At 33.2% G+C, this 25,572-nt stretch overlaps 1 protein-coding gene across 1 annotated transcript in view; it reads left to right on the forward strand.

Annotated features, from left to right (window-relative positions):
• Positions 1–25,572, forward strand: part of CD2AP (CD2 associated protein) — an 86,273-nt gene that overhangs the window by 45,634 nt on the left and 15,067 nt on the right. The window contains exons 4-13 of the mRNA XM_070778079.1: positions 5,267–5,367; positions 6,608–6,725; positions 9,676–9,866; positions 12,530–12,608; positions 13,004–13,098; positions 13,495–13,599; positions 14,980–15,016; positions 16,109–16,171; positions 21,677–21,848; positions 22,237–22,379. Coding sequence (XP_070634180.1) covers positions 5,267–5,367; positions 6,608–6,725; positions 9,676–9,866; positions 12,530–12,608; positions 13,004–13,098; positions 13,495–13,599; positions 14,980–15,016; positions 16,109–16,171; positions 21,677–21,848; positions 22,237–22,379 — 1,104 coding nt within the window. The remainder of the gene's footprint in view (positions 1–5,266; positions 5,368–6,607; positions 6,726–9,675; positions 9,867–12,529; positions 12,609–13,003; positions 13,099–13,494; positions 13,600–14,979; positions 15,017–16,108; positions 16,172–21,676; positions 21,849–22,236; positions 22,380–25,572) is intronic.

Genomic DNA, 25,572 nt, shown 5'->3' on the forward strand with positions numbered 1-25,572 from the left:
CTCGCCACTCCCCACACCAGTCTCTTTGATATTGGGGTCCCTTGTGTTTGATGCTGGTTACTACCTTGTGTACCAGGTAGCCTAAAATATAAAGAAATTTTGTTTATATATGTTTCATAAATGTAAGATTATTTTTGATTTTTATAGTCTCATATCTTAAACCTGTTATTTTCTATGCTACTGTCTGTGAAGTTAGGGGAAATCTCTACTTTCTAGATTATATCACACTTGATTATTTTCATAAAATAAAAATAGGTTTTCATAAAAATGAACAGGTTTCATGACACAGAGACAGACCAGTTAAAAGGTACTACTTGTTGTTCTTTTCTCCCAGTGAGTGCAGTGTACAGACAATATTTAGATATCACTCACATTGCCTTCAGTCTTCTGCCCGAAGGTGGACTGTTTAGTAGTTCTGGTTGTCCTGGACTCTGAAACTGTTTGGAGATTGAGGAATAGATAACGGAGTTATTTCCGCAAGCTATACATGAATCTCTACTTAGAATTTCTGTGCACAAGGAGAATTTTAGACCCATAAAATAGTTATTTATGATCTCTGTCTGTTGTAAGATATATATACTACTTTCTTTAGCTCTACTGAGCTATAAAGGAACATACTTCTTAAGTGGAGGCTAGACAAAGGACTTCAAGTTTATTTTGTCTCCTAATAGGAAAGGACACTAAACTTCACCTTCTTTGAGAACACTGTCCATCATTTTTCTTGTAAGAAGGAGAAACCATTATATAGTTGGTGCCAAGAGGCTTAGGCTTTTTCCTAAGGTTCCTCCATAACTTGTTTTTAAGTGCATGTGTTGCAAAGACTAAATTAGTCACTTGGTGTGCTAAGTAACATTTAAAACAGGATGCAGGTTGTTTTTGCTTTCAGATTACTTTTCCAGGAAAAGCAGCTAATTTTTTTTTAATCAGATTTTTTTTGTTACCGTTAGTTTGCATCATTTCCTTGGTTAATGAAATAGATCGGTTATTCAAAGTCGTTCATTGTAATGTTAAATAGTAGTATATACTCTTTTAATCAATACTGTTAATATAAAAAAACCCCAAACCATTGTAAAGGTTGATAATGATAAACACTGCATTGTGAAGGTTCAGTTCAAATCTCTGCCAAGACAAGTGAATCTGCATGTGTGCTGAATTTTGACTAAGCAACCACAAGGAAAAGTTCACATAGTTAATATGATAGATACCTGGAGACTGGAATCGTTAGCTGTTTTTCTCTCCAAAGCCAAAAAACGTTGGCTTTATATTTTTTTCTGCAAAGTCTGGTCACGAAACCATTGAAACTTTTGCTATTGCATGTAAATTAAGCATCTTCTTTAGTAAGACAGTTATTTTTAGATTGAGCACAGAAAATTTTCCAGGACAAAGTTGATTGTAAAAAGTTGCTAAAATTATAGAATAGAACCAATTTACTCTTTTATAGCAAAAACATGTACAAATGGAATCACTGCTGAGACCCTTGTAAAATCGGGCACAGATATAATGGTGTAGAATATTTTTACTTGGAGTAAAGAATTGATGTCTTTGAGCATCACAGTTGTATATAATGTGCAGTGTGGAATATTAGTGGATATTCCACTTTATATTTGGAAAACCTTGATACCAGATATGAATCTACTCATGGCATATTGTATTCCTTATTAGTGGGAATTCATGCTACAGAAGTGATTTTTCCATCTAGTTATTTTGAATGCAAAAGATGCATTGAGATTAATATTGATAAATCATTGGTAGTTGTATAGAAAGAAATGATGATACATTAAAAGTTGGTTGACTAGAATATAATCCACATAGTGTTTGATTCTCAGATAACATTTGGTAACATGCCTCCCAATTTTGAGTCAGTACTGAAGAAGATAAATTTTTGAATCTCATCAAAGTATGGTCACTGATGATACATCTTTGCAGCATACATGTGAAAAGGAAGGGGCATATTAGTAGTTCAGGCTCTGCTCTTTGACATTGAAATATTCTGACTTAGAAGGGGAATAAAACCTCATTCAAATGACTGCTCCCTGGCTGCAACCTTTCATATGAATGGGGTAAGGTGTTTTGATTTTTTATTTTATTCTGAAAAATTTAGTCTTACAGAGAAGTTGAAGTAATAATTGTGTGCTAAATGTGGTATATTCTTCACCTAAGCTTGCTTTGTTATATTGGCTTTATATATCTGTTGAAAATATGTTGTTAGACATGATATTTCATCCCTAAGTACATGAGTTTTTTTCTTCATGCTAGTGATGATGATAATGTTTTCTAAGATTTTGATGATCTTAAGTGTGTATCTCAGCAGTATAGGTAGAATCTTGAGTAGCTTAAAATTTTCACTTACTGGCTTAATATGATTTTTTTATTGCTGAGGATAAAAAAAAAATTAAAAAAATTCAGCCATGTAGCAAATGGCTCAGTCTTGATGTTTCTTTACTTTTGATGACTGCCTTTGCTTACTGGAGAAAGAAATTGATAAAAAAATTTTTTTTACATTAGAAAATGCTGTAATAAAGTTTGACGATTTACTTTCCAGAACTAAATGGAACTAAAAGTGGATCAGAACATGTAAAATATCATGTAAGAAACGAGTTGCCAGTCCAGGTTCGATGCACGATACTGGATGCTAGGGGCTAGTGCACTGGGACGACCCAGAGGGATGGTATGGGGAGGGAGGAGGGAGGAGGGTTCAGGATGGGGAACACATGTATACCTGTGGCGGATTCATTTTGATATTTGGCAAAACTAATACAATTATGTAAAGTTTAAAAATAAAATAAAAAAAAAATCTTTTTGTTGCTATCGCTGAAATTTTGGCATTCAGGCTTCTAACTTCTGAGTATGATATGCTCTTCATTTTAGCATTTGATGGAAAAAATTAAAAGTGTTCTTAAATGAGAAATAATATAAGAAGTACTTAAGAACTCTGTTTGATCTAAATATTTAGATCTTTTTTTTAAGAACCATGAAATACTTCCCATTTGTGATGACTTACATTTGAAAATAAAAAATATTTCGAAAAGGTTTTTCTGAAATTATTTGACATTCATGTGATGAATACTGTAATACCTGTGGGTATGAAGACCATAAGAGCAGTGTTAATGTGGACAGTCAAATCTGCCAAATAAAAACTAGATATGGATAATGATTCAAAACTCACAATTTAACAGAGGAAAATGCCAAGTTACTCTAACACAAGGATGATAGTAATAATTACCTTATAGGGTTTTCAAAGTATTAACATGTTAAGTAAATATTATAAGAAATGCTCTGTAAATGTCTGTACTTGTCATTGCAGTATTTTATACTATTAAGAACCGTACTTGTTGTTGTGCAGTCACTAAGTCACGTCTGACTCTTTGCCACCCCATGAACTGCAGCGCGCCAGGCTGCCCCATCTTTCACTCTTTCCCAGAGTTTGTTTAGATTCATGTCCATTGAGTTGGTGATGCCATCTAACCACCCTCTTCTGCCCTTTTCTCCTTTTGCTTTCAATCTTTCCCAGCATCAGGATCTTTTCCAATGAGTTGGCTCTTTGCTTGATGACTAGAAACATACATAATGTGCAGTTCAGATTCAAATGAAAGGGCAATTCTGTACCCAAGTCATCAAATAAAGTGTCATTAAGCTCTTCTTTATGTAGGACATATCATTCACATAAAAATTGGAGAGTATGGCATTGCAGTTAGAATTGCAGCCTTTGAAAGACCCATAAAGATAAGCAGGTCCATGGTATTTTCAGAGAATAAGGATCCAACGTGACTAGGGTACATGAGTTATGGTAAAGCACTGTAATCTGTGAAGAAAGCAGCCTGATACAGTGGGAAGGAGTTCCTGTTTCTCCTTGATAAAATATGTCTTAGCAAGTTTTTATGCTCTTTTGTGTGGGAAGTATTTATGAAGGACTTGGAGTAATATTGGTACATAAAAATTTGTCACTGCCTTTGTTGTTACACTTCTTTATTTGCTTGCTTATTAATAGCTTTACTTATAAAATACTGATTTAAAGAAATACTTTATCATTAATTTCTCTGTAGTTCTAAAAAGCTGTATGGAGGTTACTTACGTTAAGAAAATACTAGTTAAAAAAATCGACTGAATGCTACACATCCTTTTATTGACAGTTTTACTCTTTAATTTCTTTTCTTTTGTGCTTAGCAAAGGTTCTGATACATTTTAGAAATTCAGTAAATATTTATTGACCAGTATGTATGGGTAGACATTGTATGTGCCATTTGAAATGTGAAGAATCTCCAAATTGCTTAACTTGTGTTGCCAACTAATAGAAAAGTTCATTATAGGCAGTCATTCTAACTGAAGAGTAAGCTGTATAAAAATACAGAATCATACAAAAAAATTTTTCTTTTTTAAATAAATGACTCACATTTTGTGGCAATGGTAGGGGCTATTTAGATATTTTTATCCAATGTGGATTTTCCTTTTAAAAATGAGAAGTTCCTTTGCAAATAATTTTGCATACTATCTTGGAAAAAAAACTGGAGAATTATGCTAGTGTGAAAGACAAGACAAAAACAAAGCTTTTGATTAAAATATCACTAGGTTGTTTGAAGTTAATTGACATATGCTTAGGGGCAGAGGAGCTAATTAATACTCTTTATTAACTTTAAATTATTTAAAAAGATACTGATATTCATTAAAAAGAATCAAGTTACATCTTTTGAAGTCCTACATTATATAATCATTACTTTTCTGAATAAATGAAGCTTGTTTAAAACGCTACAGTGAAATTATTTTTGTCTTCACTTGTGTTTTTGTCAGAAAAATTATTAAATAAGATAAAATACATTTTAGATTTGTGCATTGTATCTTTTTTTTTTAAACACAGATACTCTTGACTTAGTGCCTTAAAGTATTCCTAGATTTTGATCAAGAAGCAGTCTGAAAATCACTGGTTCGAAGGACGTGTCTGTGATAAATTTGTTATGCCAATAGTGTCTCAAGTCTGTGTTTCTAGTTTCCAAATTGGCAGTGGAAATTTTACTTTTGTATAATCAGTTGGATCTGATTTCATTTCTGAGAGCTACCTTATTTGCAGTTGGCTTGAATTCATTTTAGGAGAAGGAAGCGCTTCTAGGGTGGGGAGCCTAGATGGCACAGATAACGGTGCTGTTGAGAATGCGTCCGTGTTCGGTTTTCATTCATACATACAAATCCTGTGACAGTAAACACTGTGTGTAAATAAAGCTGCTACTGTTTGTTTTAAAGGTCTTTCTTAATTTTTTTATGTGACTTCCTTTAGAGACCAAGAAGCGTCAGTGTAAAGTTCTCTTTGAATACATTCCACAAAATGAGGATGAACTGGAGCTTAAAGTGGGAGATATTATTGATATTAGTGAAGAGGTAAGGAAAACACATGTTAGAGATAAAGCAGCAATTAGAATTAATGCTCTGGGTATTAGAAAAATGCTTTGTAAGAATACTAATTTTTAAAATTTATTTTGCCAGTTTTTTTTTTTTTAAGATACAGATTTTAAAGTGGATCTTTAATGACCTAAAGGAAGGTTGTTTAATTGTAGAAATAAAGCTTTATTCATCCTTGGTATGCCTAATATTTGTGTACCGAATTTGTATCTTTGACTTTAAAAATAAAATAAGCTCTTTTTTTTTTTTAAGCTAAAATTGATGTAATCTAAGTAGCTGAGCATATAAACCTTTCTTTGATTCTGAATTCACTTTAGACACAAGCCATAAAAACAGAAGGATTTTTACCTTTTGCACAGCAGAGATGTTTGCAAGCAGAATGTAAAAGCTTTGTTTTGTTTGAATTATCACATTCAAATATTAACCCCAAAACACTTTGCCTCATTTTAATATCTTAGAATAAGATTTTAAAATATTTCAAAAATAGTTTTTCATATATCTGCTTTTATCATTAAAGGAATATCAAAGTGTTATTTAGCAGCTAAAGATGCCATTTTCAGAGTATATATTTTGATATCAAGTATTGCCACCGCAGCTGATTTTGTTTGATAACGTGTAATTTATCGCTAGTTTTTGTTAAATTCCAATGTGTTTATAAAAGGCAGTTCTGGTTTATTGCTACCAGGTGGCAATAATAACAGTGTTCATCAAGCTCATATTATGCCTGACACACCATTCTGAGTGTTTCAAACTTATTATTTCATTTAAGTTTCTGAACAACCTAAGGAGATAGGAATTTTTATCCCCATTTTACGAATGAGATGGACTCATACAAGATAAGGGACTGGCTTACCTCCTGTTGCTGCAGGACACAGCATTCCAAATTTTGTGGCAGAGAACACTGTTTTGTTAGGTTTGTTAGTTATGTGTGTCCAGAATTCAGATTGGATGGCATGTTTCTGTTCTGTGATTTATTAATAAGATCTCATTGTGGAAGGGTTGCAGAGTGCTATTGATTAATCCGTGTATGAGTAATTCAATCCACATAGATTTAATCTACTTAAAAATTTTTTTCCCCTTTGTTTTTTCTTATAGATTTAAAGGGATTATTTTGCACCACTAACTTTGTGCCTGTTCATTTCTGTAGCTCAATTTTTCTGTGGGGGAAGTGAAAACTTAAGAGAAACTATTATTATTTTTGAGTTGTGAACTCTTTCAGGTAGAAGAAGGCTGGTGGAGTGGAACCCTGAACAACAAGTTGGGACTGTTTCCCTCCAATTTTGTGAAAGAATTAGAGGTAACAGATGATGACACTCATGAAGCCCAGGAAGATTCAGGTAGACTATTTTAAAAATTTGAATAGATTTAAACAAATTTTGTATATGACTAGTGTTCATTTTGTATATTTTTAGTCTCTCGTCTTTTTGAACTATGAGCTTTAGTTTATCTACTTTTAAAAAAAGCAATTTATGACAAGGACTTAAAGTGAAAATGTTAGTCGCTCAGTCGTGTCTGACTCTTTGCAACCCCATGGACTGTACCCGCCAGGCTCCTCTGTCCATGGGGTTCTCCAGGCAAAAGTGGGTAGCTATTCCCTTCTAGGTAATTTACTATTTTTCCTTCTGATGTCTGCTTCAACCCAAAGTAAACTTATACTACCCTTATTATGAAACGATACTGCTTACGTTACCTGATTTCTTCCCACTGAAGGTCTACTTATATACAGTTGTGATCAGAGTTTGCAAACGGCCTGACTACTTCTGAAATATTATGAGTTTAAAAGACTCTTCCTCTGATCTTCTGTATCACTTAATAGAGTTTGTTTTCCATGTGCAGCCAGAATGTAATTTAATTATTTTGTGACCTTGTCATTTAGAGACCATTCAAAAGTATAATCAAAAAAGCTTTATCCCCAAACTTGGAATTGCATCTGTGAACTGCTGAGGGATTTAGGAGAGATTTTTTTTTTTTAAGAGATATTAAATTCATAAGTGGTGGCATAGGGATAAGTAGATATTTTTCTTTATAGAAAAGTATGTAGTGAAAATGTTCAGGAATTCACACTTGTACATTCGTGTTATTTGGCAGTTTTATAATGGTTACATAGATTCATAAAAATGAGGTATAGACATACAACCTTAAGGTTGTTGATATTGCTTTTTTATTTCAAAGACAGTGTAGAGTCAAGATACGAAGACTATTGTTTTAGTCCATTAGAGCTGCTGTAACAAAATACCACAATCTAGGTAGCATTCAAAACAACAGAGATTTATTTTTCACAGTTCTGGAAACTGGGAAGTCCAAGATCGAGGCTCCTTTCTGGTGCATAGTTGCTGACTTCTCACTTTGTCCTCACAAGTTGGAAGAGGCAGGGGAGCTGTCTGGAGCCTCTTTGTAAGGCACTAATCGCATTTGTGAGGGCTCTGCCCTCATGACCTAATCACCTCTCTGAAGGCCCACCTCTTCACTTGGGGAGCTAGGATTTCAACATAGGAATGTTGGAGGGACAGTTACTACTTTGCACCCTGTCCCCTGAATTACTTCAGGCACATATTGGTATTAAGTGTCATAGATATTGTATCTATTGATGTTTATTTTTAATGTTAGAATTTAGTGTGAAAAAAAAAAAAAAGAATTTAGTGTGAATTAAAGTGTGTAGTGAAATAGTCTTTATGATGCCATATAAACTGAGCCCTTAAAATATTGTATGAAATTCAAAGTCCATAAGGGATCAGTAGCAAAAGAAAATCGAATTTAAATTTGGATGTAGTTCATTACTTCATAATTATAATACTTTGGGCATTTCCTTGCACTATTCAGCCTTATTTGAATTTTAGTAACCTTGCAGAATCATATCTGTTAAAAATGTACTTCCTTGCTTGCTTAACCCCTTTACAATAACAGTGCATTCTAAATGTGGAGCTTTGTGATTATGGGGTGGGAAGTCAGTGGTTGAAGTACACTGTAATTTCCCTTTTTTTAAAACTCGAATTTTCAGGCAGAAAGATTTTGCATATTGATGTAAGTACCAAGAAGTGAGCACTTTATAAGATCTTTAGAACTTTACTGAAGACATGATGTCCTTTGAGTTTTAATTTAAGCATTTGGTATCTTACACATTGGGTCTTAGAGAATGAAATATAACATCTTCTGTGATAACTGATGTTTTGACAGTCTTCTTCAGTCAGTAAAATAGCATCTATTTCAGATAACTGTTACAGGAATTACCAACTGTACATTATAAAATATGTTTTTTTTTGTTTTGTTTGTAGTATTGGAATGCCATATGCACTGCATTTATTTTACATAGCTTCTTCTTACACTCCTTCTTTTAATAGATAGAATGAAGTATATGGGATGTGTTGTGGTTTGACCAGTTAAACTCTGGCTATTACTGCTAAGAAGATAATTCTGACTCTAGACAGTAGGTAGACAGTATTACCTGAGCTTTTATGAATAATTTATTTTCATGCCCTCTGTTTTCATTGAAGAACTGTGGAATAAAAGGTATAAGAAAGCCCCTTTTTATATTTTTTAATAGGAACATGGTAAATTTATAATCTATTCTATTACTTAGTGGTTTCTATATAAAAACCTCAAGATTAATATCTTTTTAGTAGTCAATTTCAGGAAAAGCTTTGCTTTTCTAGGGAAGTGTTATATTTCAGTTTTTATAATAAAGTGACTGCCCTTTCATTTTGTCGAATATTCTTAGCCTTTGTTGTTTAGAGTGTCCTTTTGCCTTGCCTGTAAAACTGTCTTTTCATGTACTTTCACCCCTGTGAGAAATACGAGCAGTGGTATATGGGTTTGATGGCATTTCCCATGGATCCAGTGTATTCCCAAATCTGAAATTTAAAAATGGAAGTGAGTAAAGGGAAATTCTAAATATAAACATTATTATTTAACTAAGTCAGCATTGATGTATTTGTTCGTTCAGTACATTGAATGCTCACTGAGCATATCGTGCACGTTTACCGTTTGTGTCTTGTGTCATCTTTGTAAAGGAGCTGTAAATTTTGACGTACTCTTCTTAAGAAACTGATATACTGTGATTTCCTGCATTTCTGATTGGCCTTTTATGAATTAGAAATACCTAAAATTGTTCTTAAATATAGGAAAAAAAAATCAGTATAAAGTGATTAGGATAGTTTTACTACTCAGCAATTTTATTTTTATTCTACCATTTTTTTATTAGGAGGTATAGGATATAAATCCTGTGGAAGTGGAATGTCAAGGCTTTTGTGATTTTAGGTGTCATTCTTTAACAACCAGTTATCCTTTCAGAAACTGCTCTGACTGGGCCTACCTCACCTTTACCCTTCTCTCTGGGGAACGGGACTGAAACTGCACCTGGATCAGTTACCCAGCCAAAGAAAATCCGAGGAATTGGATTTGGAGATATTTTTAAAGAAGGCTCTGTGAAACTGAGAACAAGAACATCCAGTAGTGAAACAGAGGAGAAAAAACCAGAGAAGGTAGTAGTGATGTGCTTTCCTTAGATTAACCCCCTTCATTCTCTCATTAAGCAGTTTTAAAAATGTCACAATTAGTTTGCAATTCTGCTTCCTTTTTTTTTTTTGAGATTGCTGGTGATAGGTTATGAATGAGAAACTGTGAGAAACTTTTTAAGCTTAAGTGACTTCCTTTAATGTTTACATTTGATTCTTATAAAATTGGATGGGGGGTAAATTTAACACAAATTTTTCTTAGTGGAAATTTTTAAGTTTTTAGTTATTATAATGTAAAAATATAAAAGCAAATACATTTTTGTTTTCCTTTTAAAGCTAAAATTATGTTTTGCCTTTCAGTTTGAAGTAGCCCTTAAATGGGCCATTTTAAAATGAATTCACAGTGAGATATTAAGTTAAGTTAGGCCTTGCTTAATTTTTCTCTGGATTGTTTTTTTTTTTTTTTGGATTGTTAATAGTGGTGAAATCTACTAATCATTAGCCCTAGATGTATGGAGAACTTTATTTTTTACTAGCATTTCACTGGCATTGTGAAATAAAGAGAATGTACCATCTAATAAGAGATTTTAAAATAAATCATTAAATTTTTACTTTGGGGGGGAAATAGCTACAGTCTTTAGGATGTTTACTTCAGGTCTTGTTTCTGGTGTTAACACCTTGGAGATTAGTTTAAGTACTTAACTTCAGGAGGCTTGTCCCTTGACTTTTAAAGTATTGTTTCCCTTCTGGTTCTCCTTTGTTGTGTCTTATTTAACTCATAATATTTGAAAATGTTTTAGTGTTTACTTGTCTTTTTTAGTTACATTTCACTATTAAGACTGTTTTGGTTGGTGAAATATATTCTGAAGTTTTCTCCTAAAATGGTTAGTTTCAACTTTTTTTTTTCCTTCCTTTCCCAGCCTGTTACATATTTTCCTATATAATAATGTTAGGTTCGGGAAAGAGAGCTTACACTTTCTCCTCTGCCCTCTCCTAGCTGTGTGACTGTCTGACATTAGGATTATGGGCCTAATTCATTCTTGGTTTTAAAGGTACAGATTAGAATTCTTTTTGGGATGGTGCTATATAGTCCTGTAACAGCTAGGAATGTCTAGAAGCACTGTCTGTATTATGAGGGATATTAGGCTAGATGATCTGGGGTCCCTTTTTAACTCTAAAGCTTATGGTTATGTTGAATAACTTTATCTGATTGTTGATTACACTGGTAATCTTTTCTTTGCCTTTTTTTTTTTAAATTTCTGGCTATGCTAGGATGATTATTGATTGATTATTGATTACACTGGTAATCTTTTCTTTGCCTTTTTTTTTAAAATTTCTGGCTATGCTAGGATGATTATTGATTGATTGATTATTGATTACACTGGTAATCTTTTCTTTGCCATTTTTTAAAAATTTCTGGCTATGCTAGGTCTTCATTGATGTGTGGGCTTTTTGCTACTGGGGGTGAACAGGGGCTGCTCTCTAGTTGTGGTGCACAGGCTTCTCGTTGTAGTGGCTTCTCTTGTTGCAGAGCACAGGCTTGAGGAGCGCAGGCTTCAGAAGTTAGAACACGTGGGCTCCGTCGTTGTGGCGCACGGGCTTAGTTGCTCCATGGCATGTGGGATCTTCCCGGACCAGGGATTGAACCCGTATCCCCTGCATTGGCAGGCGAATTCTTCAACAGTGAACCACCAAGGAAGCCCCTCCTTTGCCATTGATAATGTTCAGTAAAGAGTTGTTGTAAGTGAGGGTATTCTCAGGATTACCATGTAAGATGGCCTTCCAAGACTTGATTTGATCACTGACCTAGGAATTGATAAAGTAGGGAGCGCATGTGTGTTTGTAGGCAACACCAGATTGGAAGATATAATGGAGAAAAGTTAGGAGAAATTAAAGTGAGTATTTTAAAAGATAAATAGAATGTACAATGATATTACCAGTTAGCAGTATGCTCAGATTTTTAACTAATGAAATCTAAGGTCAAATGTAGTGTTACTTCTGAGGAGAGAACTTAAGGAAACACTAAGACATGATGAAAGGCTTACTGTAGTTGATTACAATGGAAAATTGTCCACTAGACTATATAGTTACAAGGGTTGTAACATTACCTAAATGTTTTCATTCTGATAGCAGCATTGAAGTAAGTATAAAGACTTTCTTTTCTTCTCTGATGGTAAGGAAGTTCAGTTCTGTCGTTTAAGAGCCCTCCTTCTGGAGTTGAATTTTGAAGGTTCAAATCTGGGCTGCACTGCTAAATTATTTTTATTGTAGTCAAGTTATTTAACTGCTTTCTAACTTATAAAAAGGGTGACTGATAGTGCCTACTTTATTCTGATTGTTCTGAGGATTAAATTGCAAGGCGTGTAAAGTGCTTATTAGCTTAGAGATTGGTACATGGTACATTTTCAAATGCTGTTTTTATTTGTTTTGGAGGTTCTAAAATCATAGCATTTTGGGTATCAGAGTATGTTTGTTATCCTTAAGACAGCATTTTAAAACTAGAAGTTCTAGACTATCATTTAAATAGCTTTTCAGATATTTATCATTTTCATGGCAGAGTTTTCAGTTATATTACTAATCTGGCTATAAGTACTGTTAGGGAAAGCTAGATAATTGTTAATGGAAATTTTGTTTAACCTTATTAGCTTTGTTATAACTTAAAGTAGACGATACTGTCCTTTCTATTCTAGCCTTTAATCACACCGTCACTAGGATCCAAAACTCAGAGTGTGGAGATAACAAAAACAGACACTGAAGGTAAACTTAAAGGTAAGTTTTTTAATGAAATGTTCATGTTGAGTGAAGCATGCTCAAATATATTATTAGATTTGTTGAAGACACTTGTTACATTGTACTACTTCATCAGAGTATTAAATCCTCCTAGATGTGAACATCATGAGGTCAGAGATTTTTGGAGGTTTTATTCATTGATATATCCAGTACAGTTAGAACTGTGCGTGGAACAGGTAGGCACATAGTAACTGTTTGAATGAATGATTAATGAAACTTGTTATTTAATTCAGCATGAAGTAAATTGGCTAAAATTATTGAAACCATCTCTAAAAGCTTCTAGTATTCATTTCTTAAGACAAAATGGAGGCTTAATAAGTATTTGTTGAAAGAAGTAATTTATATGTAAACTTTATTTACGTTTTTCATTTTAGCTAAGGAATACTGTAGAACGCTATTTGCCTATGAAGGTACTAATGAAGATGAACTGACTTTTAAAGAGGGGGAGATAATACAGTTGATAAGTAAGGTAAGACACTTCGCAAGTTTTTCAGTGAGTAACTTAATGTATTCATAGAAATATTTTTTCAGTAGTCTTGCATTCACACTAGAAGGTAAACTATGAAAGACCTGGGACTTTGTCATATTTTTTGTTGTGACCTGAGAACCTGGCATATAGTAAGTGAGCAGAAAGGTTTTTTTTAAGCAAATGTTTATTGTCTATTGTTATAACTGATGTATTGGAAATTATTTTTACCCTCATATTGTGGGGAAATATATTTTTTTAGTAGGATCTCAAAGTCTGCTTTAGGTCTTTATTTTTTCTTTATAAAAATAATGGAATTCAGTGTTTTCTTATTTTGTTGCTAACTTTTTTTCTTATGTAGACATAACCATTATTTTTATTCTTCATTTTGCGGTTTAGGAGACTGGAGAAACTGGCTGGTGGAAGGGTGAACTGAATGGTAAAGAAGGAGTATTTCCAGACAATTTTGCTGTTCAGATAAATGAACTGGATAAGGACTTTCCTGTAAGCTTTTCTTTTTTAGTGATGATGATAAGTTAAAAAACCTTTTACCAGTGTTTCTTAAAAAAACAAGTTTTTACATAGTTACTGAGTAGTTTTCCAGGAATTTCAGATTTATATAATCAGGTAAAAATTATTTGAATTATGGTGAAACAAAACAGTGTATCACGTCTGTGTTTTGTTCCTGTTTTTCTTTTCCTTTGACTAAAAATTAACTTAGACTTTATTACTTTATTATGATTAAAAGAAAAAAGACTGGCTGTACTATTCAGACAAGTTAGCACTTGACTGTAAGTCATTATATTTAATTTTGTGGAAAATTTTTATTTTAAGGTACTGTTGGTTACTGTTACTCTGTCACTGCATTTCTGGGACAGTGAGAAGGCTTTATTTAGCCTCCTTACAGGATTTAATGTATTGATCTCACTTCTCACAATGAATAATGTGAGACTGAGTCAATGATCTTTTAGTTTTATACAGTTTGATCCCTCTTTTTCGCCTATGGAGGGATTAATGAATTTTTAAACAAGAGGAAAAGATTTACACAGAGAGCTGGCAAACCCCAGCAAGGCAGTAAGCCATATTTAATTTAAGCCAGTGCAGAAATCTCTAACCTTTGCAGTCTTTTATTTAAAGTAAATTACAAAAGGATAATGTATGAAAGCTTACACTGTCTGAGATTCTTCCTTTGCTAAATTTCATTCATTATTAATTCAACAGGCTTCAGGTGTGCTTTATTTTTACACACTTTATACTCTTGTTAATGAGCTCATTTTCTTTTTTTGGCTTTTATTAGATGTTCATGGAGTATTGATTATCAGTTATTTTTAATTTGGAAAAACCAAATTCACAAACTTAGAAATGTGTTTCAAGTTTTTTAAGGCAAAAATGAATGAATGCTTCTAAACCCAAGAGAATTTTAATAAATTAAAAAATAGACCTTTGCCTTTTTGTTCTTTTTGAGAGTCCTGAATAATCAAAAGTGAAAGCTCTCTGTATTTATTAGGTATTCCTCTTCTTTTAAAATAAAGTATCTTTCTTTCCCTGCCAGGTAAAGAGAGGTAAAATGGTGCATAGGAATCTTAAAATAGGAGAGAGAAAGAAGAATGTTTCTGCTCATCATTAAGCTTTTTTAAATTCATCTAAGTCAGTGATAATTTTTGAAATATTTGAATTTTGATCAAAGAGGCATTTGTTCTAATAGGATAAATTTTTTGTCTGTAATCTTTTGTGGAGTTGCTTGAATCTTACCATTTTATAATTTCTAGCAGGGATGGGGTAAGGAGAGGTATTTATGTAACTTAGATTATTTATGATCAGAATTTAACTATAAATATTTAATATGTAAGTGTTTTACTGTTTTCACAATTATTATTTTAATAGAAACCAAAGAAACCACCACCACCTGCTAAGGGTCCAAGTAAGTAAGAAACAGATTATTCAGTTTTCTGTTTTTTATAGTTTTAAGTTCTAAAATGATGAAAATGGATCTTCTGTAAATCATTTATTTTTGGTAGCAAAAATTAAATGCTATGACACTATATATAATTTTTTAAAATCTATGAAAATTGAGTGTTCATGTGTATTAATATGTCAGTATTTTTTAAAAGTATAAACCATATAAAATTGGGATTTTGAAAATAATTTGGATATTTTATGACATTTTGAGTTAAGAAAATTGACTAAGCTTAAATCTTAAATATTTACCTAGCTGATAAGTTTTCAGATGCAATCCATTTTTCAGTGTCACAAACAAGTACTGATTTATTTATATATTCTTCAAAGAGTGTGATAATGCTTAAGCAATCTGGAAGAGTTTTGTTTTTCCTTTTTAAACAGTTGCATAAATGATGAGTACCTAGAAGTGTTTTCCAGAGTTAATGTTTTATAATCTGACTCTACTTTTTTAAATTCTAACCCATAATTTCTGATTTTTAAGATGTGCAGTCCAGTTTTTTTTTCCTTGAAAGATTTGCTTTTTTTTTGAGTAACACAAGTCCTTCCCTCCTCCATAATTTCAGCTTTGTGTTTGCTAACCTTATCTCAGAGCAAGGATACCTTAAAGGTAATTTTCGATAGAAGCTGGCATTGGAGAGTTTTTAACCACTAGTCATACTGGGCTTTTAAAATTAATTAAAATTAAATAAAATGTAAAAGTTAATTCCATAGTTGCAGTAGCAGCATTTCAGGTCTCAGTCAGTGGTCAGTATTGGACCATACAAAAACAGAGTATTTCCATCAGTACAGGAAGTTCTCCTGAGCAGTGGTGTTGCAGAGGATGTGAACGCCTTCCCTTGATAGAGTAGGAGCTCAGCCATAGTGCTGTCCCTTACTCAAGGGGACAGTGGCAGGTTCAGGGTCAGATACAGAGTGATTGCAGTGTACTGCTCATTCTGGTAAACCGTGTTTTCATCTTACATTATTTTTTTAACTTTTGCTTTTAGTAGTATAATTATCTTTGTGCTCTAAAACTATCTTTTTTTTAAAGTATTAACTTTATTCCCCCTTTTAGTTTCAAAGCCTGAGCTGGTAGGTACCGAGAAGAAGTATTTTCCCACAAAGCATGAGGAAAAAGGTGAGGTGATTTCTTCCAGTATCAGAAAAATAATTATTATTTATCAGTGTAGAGAAAAATGTATCTCCACATTGAGTCACTGACACTGATTTTTAACAAGTGTTCATTATGTATTATGAAATTCTTGGAGTTTTCTGGAAGGAGTTTGTGCAGATCAATAGGAAATTAAGATTTTACTCAAACTGATACCAATTTACATTCATGAGAAAGTTATACCATCACTTCAGTAAGGATATAGCATTTAATCAGTTATTTCTAATAATGTGTGAGAAAACCAAATATTAAACAGTTATACTTATTATTTTCATAGTGTCCCAGTTGAAATATATTAAAAATTTTTTTTTCTTAGGTATAAGAGTGAGGTCTTAGCTAAAACATGGAAGTGATTTATTATGTATTGTTTGATTTTCACTGTGTATATTTATCATGTAAACTTGGAAAGGTATTCCAAAATATGTATTTTGTTTGAAAACGTCACATGTTTTGTTACTGTTAATACCTGCTTCTTGTACACAAGATCTGCAGTGGTGTATCTAGCAGAGTAGGTTATAGACACTTGCAAAGACTTGTCACTGTTGCAGAATACTTTGTATCTACTGCCAGTGTTGATTCTCCTTCCTGTTCTTGTCTCTTGCTTAAAGTGTTAATGTATTCTCTTAATGATTTCTCTTATTTCAGTCCCTAGTCTGGCTTCTATTTCACATTGTTACCAGATTAATTTTTTAAAGTTTTTTTTTTTTTTTTTTTTTATTTATTTAGAAGTTTCAGAACCACAGCAGAGTTGAGCAGAAAGCACAGAGTTCCCGCATCCTCCCTGCCCTAGGCATGCACGGCCTTCCCCTCCATCAGTGCACCCCACAGTGGTTCACTTGTTACAGGCAGTGCACCTCCACTCACAGCATCGGCCAAAGTCCATGGTTTACACTGGGGGGTCACCTCTGGCATTGGACAGCTTATGAGTTTGGACAAATGTATAACTGTGCTGTCAGACAGAATAGTCTCTCACCTCTCGAAAATTCCTGTGTTCTGTGCTTTTCGTCCCTCCCTTCCTCCAACCCCTGAGGCTGCCCATCTGTTAATTTTCTCCCTAGTTTTGTGGTTTTCAAAATGTCATATAGTTGGACTCATACACTACATAGCTTTTTCACATTGTCTTCACTTTGTAATATTCATTTAGGGTTTATCGATGTCCTTTCATGGCTTAATAGCTCAATTCTTTTCAGTGTTGATTAATATTCCAGTGTCTGGATGTACCACAGTTTATCCATTCACCTACTGAAGTTGGTTTCAGGTTTTGGCAGTTATGAACAATGCTGCTTTAAAACTTGTGCCATCTTTTTGTGTGTCCATAAGTTTTCAGTTCACCTGGGTAAATACCATGGGGTGTAATTGCTTGTTCATATGGTAAGAGCATGTTTAGTTTTGTAAGAAATTGTTAAATTGTCTTTCGTGGCGTCTGCACCATTTTGCATTCCCACCAACAATGAATGAGAGTTCCTGTTGCTCCACATCCTGGTCTGTATTTAGTGTTGTTAGGAAATGATCCCAGATGACATTTTTGGTATTATCTTCTACTTTATTCACTAAATGTAGCAACCACACTCTTGACTCTGAATGTCATACACCTTCATAGCTTTATCTCTTTCTCACGGTCTGGGCTTACCATGGAAAGTTTTTATATCCTCAACTCTCCTCCTCCTTTTTTTACATTTGAGATTTTTAAATTTAGATGCAAAGATATTTCTTGATTAGTCTTGTGATATACCTATTGTTAGGTCCACATCTTGGATCAGTTTATTTTGGTACTTGGTTATAATATCTGTCCTACATGAAAAACTCACCATACAAAGTTATATAGAATCATATATACACACACACACACACACACACACACACACACACATACATACACATGTAAGAAGTTTGTTACTAAATTATTTTCATTATTTTATTTCTTTTGTAGTCCCCTTTATCAAGTAGGTAAGGGTTTTGTTAAAATAAGTTAGTGACTTTCTATATTTCCTGAAATCAATCAGTTGATCTTATAAACAAAATGGGAGGTAACACATTTTTATTACTTTTATTTTTTCAAAATCCTTTTCATGAGGAAGTGACAGGGACTGAATTTGCCCTCTTGAGTTAGATGACTAGGAAGCTGCGTAAAATACATTTAACGGTGGTTTCAGACATTGGACAACAGGTAACATAGGGCTGTTATCACTGAGAGAAGTTATCACTGAAACCAATGAGGCAAACCCTAAAGTTACCCCCAGCTTATTATCTAGAAGCAGTTTTCAGGCAGCAGAAAGAAAATGGATTTACTTATGTGTGAATGGAGTCCCTGAGGAAATGAGAGAGAGAAGGGACAGGAAAAAAAAATGTGAAGAAATAATGGTTGAAAAATCTTTAGATTTGAAAGAAACTTGAAGCCCACAAATCCAAGCTGCTCAGTGAACTCCAAGCAGAAAAAACAGAAAGGATATCACCTCAAGACACATCATAATAAGTTCTGTGAAAAGCAGTGATAAAGAGAAAAACCTAAGGCCTGAAAGAAAATAACTGACAACCTTGAATTCTCTACCTAGCAAAATTACTTTTCAGGCAGTGGAGGCAAAATTAAAACTTGGAGATAAAATCTGAGAGAATACTTTGCCAGTAGACCTGTATGTACCACACAGGGACGGTTTAAAGAGGTTCTTTTTGGCAGAAGGAAAATGATCCTGTGTTGTCATTTGGATGTACACAGAGTAATGAAGAATGCCAGAAGTGGTAATTATGTAAATGAATAAAAAAGACCTTTTCCCCCCTTATCCCTAAATGTTACCAAAACCACCAAAACTCTTCTTTGAAAAAATTTTCAAGCTTACTATGAAGTGTTGATTTCAAAGTTTAGGTGTACAAATGTAAGAAATTTTTAAATAAGTGAAATAAGACAATTACAACAAGGAAAGCAATTCTTAATATTTTGAAAATGTTCTCCTCAACCTGGTATGACTTTAATCTGGTGCAAGAAATAAGAAGAATGTCAGTGCTTTGCCTATTAACTAGCATTCAGGGAGAGCCAATATCAGTTCAGAGGGTCTGACTATTATTATAGACATGGATCACATTATTTCTTTAAAAAAATAAACATAAGTTTATCTCTCTTTCTTGTTCCAGAGTCAACAGAGCTTTTTCAAACCATAGCTAGGCTAGGTCCACTTGGAGGAACCTTAGCCTTCTGACAGGAGATACAATGTATTCTTCCAGTGTGTGTTCCTTACTTTTATCTCTCTCTTGATCGCCATTTCACAGAGCATGTCCTTTGAAAAACCCTGCCTTATTGATAAGGATAAAAGTGGAGCTACTAGAAAACATGAAACAGATCACCATCTTACCTTTGACTCTTAGGTGACTCCCCAATATTTCATGGGGCACTTTCCCATATCATAAGAATGGAGCTTAAATCCTCCCTGTCCAAGACTCCGCACGGGTTGTCTCAGACCTGCTTTGCAGCATCATTCTCACTGTTGTCTCAGAGGTGCTGTGCTCATCATACGTGTTGTCCCTCAGGATAGTAATGATCCCAACACTTAGGAGCACATGCTTTTCTCCTGCTTTGGGGGAAGACTTTCCTGGACATACCTTTCAGTAGCCTGCTTCATTCTCTACCTGAGTAGGAAAAAGTTACTCAAATTCATTACTCAGCAAGGAAATGTAATTTTATTTAAACCAAAGTAAGATTCTCACCAACATGAGTGAATTTTTTTACAATAGACTTAGCAACAGCAGCACCAATACTAAATGTTGGTGAGGATCCAGATTATCAAAACCCTAATACATTGTAGGTGGGAATGTAAGTCGTTGTGTCTACCCTTGAGAACTAAAGTTGACCCTGTTGCCCAGCACTTTTATTTCTAATTATATACTCACAGGAAATGTGTGTTCCATATGTACACCAAAAGACTCAAAGTTTATCGTAGCATCATTTACATTGACCCTCAGTTGGAAAGAGTACAAAATGTCTATCAGTAGTTGAATGGATAAATAAATTGAAGTAATGCATGTGCCAGGATACAGTATAGCATGTGTGTGCATTAGTCATTCAGTTGTGTCTGACTCTGCGACCCCTTGAACTGTATCCTGCCAGGCTCCTCTGTCCATGGGATTCTTCAGGCAAGAATATATAGCATAGCACAAATGAAGACAATAGAGTTTCACACAGCAGCATATTATGATCTCATTGGTGTAAACTTAAAATATTCAGAAGTGATCTGTCGTGTTAGAAGACACCTTTGGATTGGTGCGTTGAGGTGGTGATTGGAAAGAGGCATGAAGAGAAGGAATTAATGTTAAGGCTTAGTTCTTGGCTGGAGCAGTGGTTACTCAGATGTGTTCTGTGATGATAGCTCCTTGAACTTTGTACTTAGATTTCTGAAAATACATCACATTCCAGTTTGAGTCACTTCAGACTGGATAAATACGGGGTTTTTTTTTTTTTCCCCCTAAACTTTTCTAAAATGTTAGGAAAGTAGAATCAATTAAGGATATACTTCCTATTTTTTGCAGAGTACTGTGTTACTGTGTTTTTCTCTAAAGCATTTCCAAGTGACCACTGATAAAATATGGAACAAGAACTTACAAGTATGTCATTATGTATATAACTATGCCTTTTTGGTGACAAAATTTTTATTAACATGACATGGTACTGTTCTTAATTTTTTTTTCCCCCAGTATATTTTATTAACTATCTCATAAAATTATTCAGTGAAATGGTACTAATAAAATTCTTAGTATAATGATAAAAATTATAAATATAAGCCTGTCATTTTCTTACCTGCAACTAATCAATGTAGCCTCAGTTTTTCAAAAGAAATTTTTTGTCATCATGATTATTTTTAAATAAATTAATTAAATGGCACTAGAGTTTGTACTCATTTTTAGTTCCCTATACTTCAGTTTTAGAAAGTGGACTGGATTTAAGTCTAGATAATGTTGTTTTCTGCTTAGAGTAAATTATACATGATTATATTGGAGTAGAATACCAACCCTAAGAGCAAAGGATGGTGGGAAGACAGTAAGAAGCAGGCATTATTTGTTAATCAGAAGATTATCAGTGCTCCCCCTTCCTACCAGGGTAGAGTTTTTTTAAAATAATAGTTAAGTTTAAAGTGGCTCAGACAGTAAAGAATCTGCCTGCAATGCAGGCTACCCAGGTTTGATCCTTGAATTGGGAAGATCCCCTGGAGAAGGGATGGGAATGGCTCCCCACTTGCATATTCTTGCCTGCAGAATTCCATGGACAGAGGAGCCTGGAGGACGGCAGTCCATGGGGTCGCAAAGAGTCCTACACGACTGAGCGACTAATACTTCATAAATAATTTAAAGTTAAATTATAACTTTAAAACAGATGAAATTGTACACATACACGAAGTGTCTCTTTTTGTTTCACACCTTTCTAGTCTGACATTAGCTTTAAAAATAGTTCTGATTGTTAGTAACTTTCTAAATATTTTTAAATAATAGAAAAATCAGATGAAAAATCAGTGCTGGAACAGAAACCTTCTAAACCAGCTGCTCCACTAGTCCCACCCAAGAAGCCTGTTCCACCCACCAAAGCCAATAATATATTGAGGTCTGGAGCAGTGTACCCAAAGCGCCCTGAAAAACCGGTTCCTCCACCTCCTCCTGTAGCCAAGTAGGTTTTATCTAACTTTAAATTAGTTTATTGATTTACTTGGTTTTGACATAATTTTGGCTCGACTGTTTTTTTAATCGTAAAAGTTATTTTTAAAGTCCTTGCTTTTCATCTTTTTCATATAGACTGTAATCTGTGTTAAATGTTATTAATCTTACGTTCACTCTAGGCAGATACACTTATTTAAACTGTTTTATTTACATTTCTTATTTTATTAGGATAGGTCTTAGGGTAGAGATTTATGTTTATGGAAATAATTTTATAGACGAATAAGAAAAATCAGTGTTATACTGTAACATCTTTAGTGTCATTAAATCACAATGTTAAAAAGATGGTCATGCTTCAGATACAAATGATTTTTGCATGTGTTTGATTTTTCTCATTTCAGGATTAATGGAGATGTTTCTACCAGCTCATCAAAATTTGAAGCTGAGCCAGTATCAAAACCAAAGCTAGATTCTGAACAGTTACCACTTAGACCAAAATCAGTAGACCTAGATTCATTTACAGTTAGAAGCTCTAAAGAAACAGGTAAGTTAACATGTGGAAAGATGGTGTATAAAAAATAAAAGTGCAAATACAGTTTTCAGAAACTACTGAAAATAAGATTTGTGTGTGGATATAATGGAAATTAATTAAAACTTGTTTAAAATCTCTCAAGCCAAAAAGAAAATGAAACTGAAAGAATATAAATGGACAAAATATTTCTGGTTCACATAAGCTTTGTCACTGGTCAGAGAACTGAGATGGATATTAAAAGATCAGCCATTTATCGTTCTGTCCCTCTAGTGGAACGACCATACCACCTAACTTGGGCAGATATGAATGAACTGGAGTTTCAGTGCCATGCTAGATTATATTTAAGAAGAATATTTTTCTGTTCCTACTGAAATCTCCAAATACTGTTGTTTCCAGTTCTGAAAAATAAGACTTTTCATGACTCTCTCTCTGTATATATACATAGCAAGGTTTACATCTTTAGCTAAATATTATTCCTTCAGTTTTATCACTAATTTTTTAGCCCATTAATCTTCTTTGTCTCCTGGTGTTTTATACTTCTTGGTTATAAAATGAAATACTGAGAGGTCATTTTCCTTTTTCTTTTTGCATCAGAGAAGTCTAGATAAAGTCTAGATAAAGGTCTCCCTGTTAGGAAAAGCATCACACAGTCCTTACTTTGTGGTAATGGTTGTTTTCTAGCAGTTTGCATTTGTTCTTTAGTTTTTTAACATTTTAAACACATTTTCTCATACATATTCTTATGTTAACACTGACTTTAAGAGGCAGAGACCATTTTTCCCTATTTTGCATCTAAACAAAGTAAGTTACAGTTACAGCAAATGTTCAAGATCACATAAACCAGAAGAGAACTCTTTAAATCCCCTTTAAGTTCTCTGGTATTTCCTAAAAAAAATTTTTTTTTTTAATGTCTTAATGTATTTTTTAGCTTCAAGTTAACATTTCTTTACAGTTAAACTTGAAGGCCAGTTACACTAAAATTTTTTTTATCACTATTGTAAAATGTGCTTCCTTTCTTATTTTTAAGGTGATTGTATTTTTCTTCCTTCTTTTTAGTTTGGGAGTACAAAAGCTCTGACTTTAGCATAGCCGCCTATAGTTTTTTAATTGGAATGTTTTATAGGTGTTTCATCATATATTTAGATCCTGCCTGATCTGGATGAAGTCATATTTATCAATAATTTCTGGAAATTGAGAGGTTGATTGTATTTTAGAGACATTCACTCAAATATATTCAGTATATTTTTGGTAAAAAATTGTTCTTATTTACTGGTAGTTAAATAAAAACAAAAATCATCTTTCTGTTTTTTAAAAAAAATCCTTTAATTTAAAAAAAATTGAGGTTAGTAGTAAAAAATATAATTCTATTAGTTCTTACTATTTTCTGTTTGATTTTAAATGTAGCTAGAAATATGTTTTCAATAGTAAAGAAAAAATTAAACACAGACTCTGGATATCAAAAATCCATTGGTATTATCTTTTGAATTTCCACAGTTTTCTGCAGTCTTTTATCACAGAAGTTCTGGATTTTGATTAAAAAGTCTCTTTGGTAGCTGAAAGTGTAATATTTAGAGTTTTTTGGGTTTTTTTTCCCCTGCCTGTATTTTTTGTTACTTGTATCATTCTTTAACATTTGCTGTATTTAGTTTCCTCATAGTCTTGGAAATTATCAAAAATTTTTGTAGATTAAAACAAATTTTTCACTTTTCCCCCCAAACCTCATCTATATATGATTACTAGCAAGCTTTATTTCCTTGACATGTGTGACTACTGGTGATTGAAAAGTTCTGTTTTTTTCCTTTGTTTCTTGGTCCCATTTCTTGTCTTATATCCATAACCATTTATTCTTCATTAAAAATTAGAGGCTTTGTGGAACAGGGTTTGAAATGTTCTGATTTCTAGTTAGCTTTTTTGTTGAAATGAATAATTTAGAGGTGCTAAGACTATACATGGTCAAAAAACTAACAGTTAACTTCCAAGCTGCAGTCTTTGTATCTTCCACTGTCACACTGCCTTTGATGTATTGCAGTTACTCACTGTGAAGTTCAGAAAATATAGATTTTGGAAATTGAGTTCATATTAAGTAGCAAATACTTACTGAGCAGGTGTGTATTCACAGTAGTGTTTTGGGCACAAGTAGGATGCTAAGATAAAAGACATTGCTGCTGACAGCAAGTAGCTTGTGTTTCAAGCCTCACATCAGAGGCTTTTTATTTCCTTTTTTTTTTTTTTAATTAGAATATTATGTTCTTAGTACTTGTAGTATAAAATGTACCTGGTACTTGTTTTACCTCTTCTTCGAGATGTTGGCACCTTAAAAAAATAAACAGAACTGTGCTTGTTACCAGATACAGCCTCAAATTTGGCCTTGCGTTGAGGTATGATTTAATTTACATACATGGGTCAGTGTGAGGTTTAAAATTTTTTAAATAACATGAAACTAGCCCTTTAACATAAATTCCAGAAAGTTTAAAACATACATGAAAGTCTCCTTAGAATTTATTTTGTAAAATAATAATTTGAGGTGAAATGATATAGTAGAATTTGCTGTTAAAAAATGTGGGTTTTAAATTATTAGTTGGTAGGTAATTGACGTGTTTCTTCAGTTTTCTCACTTATCTAACAATTGAATGATCCCTTAAATCTCTGATGTACCTACTCTTGTCTGTTAAGAATATAAATTCCTTTCCCTACTCTCTGATTTGATTTCCTTATATATAAAGCCATATATAAACATATGTATATAAATATTGAGTCTGACTTTTGTTCATATAAGAAAAATTCCTAGAATACTTAATTTGTTTCAGTTTGTTAAAACGTTTCTTCATAAATATTCTCGTATGATACAAGATAGCATTGTACATTGCAGAGCTGTCAAAGCATGCTTTCTTTTTTTTCTTTTCTTTTCTCTTTTTCCAACACTTCATCAAAAATAGGTTTAGGATAACCTTACTGCTACTACAGGTTAAGTATAAAGTTCACATAGTCTAAATATTTCTAAAATAGTAAGTTTTCCAGAAAGTAAAATTGGTTTGTAAGTAGTTTTAAACCTCCAGCTAGAAAATTTAGTGGAAACAGCTATTTCATTGAGAAAGGACAATTGATGAAGTATTCTTATAGAGTGTAGTATTTTATCCTGTTTGATTATCTTTCTGTGATAATTCTTCTTACATTAAAAGAAATAGTAGAAATATATACATTATTT

Source organism: Bos indicus, chromosome 23, assembly GCF_029378745.1.
Source record: "Bos indicus isolate NIAB-ARS_2022 breed Sahiwal x Tharparkar chromosome 23, NIAB-ARS_B.indTharparkar_mat_pri_1.0, whole genome shotgun sequence".
In the NCBI taxonomy this organism is placed as follows: domain Eukaryota; kingdom Metazoa; phylum Chordata; class Mammalia; order Artiodactyla; family Bovidae; genus Bos; species Bos indicus.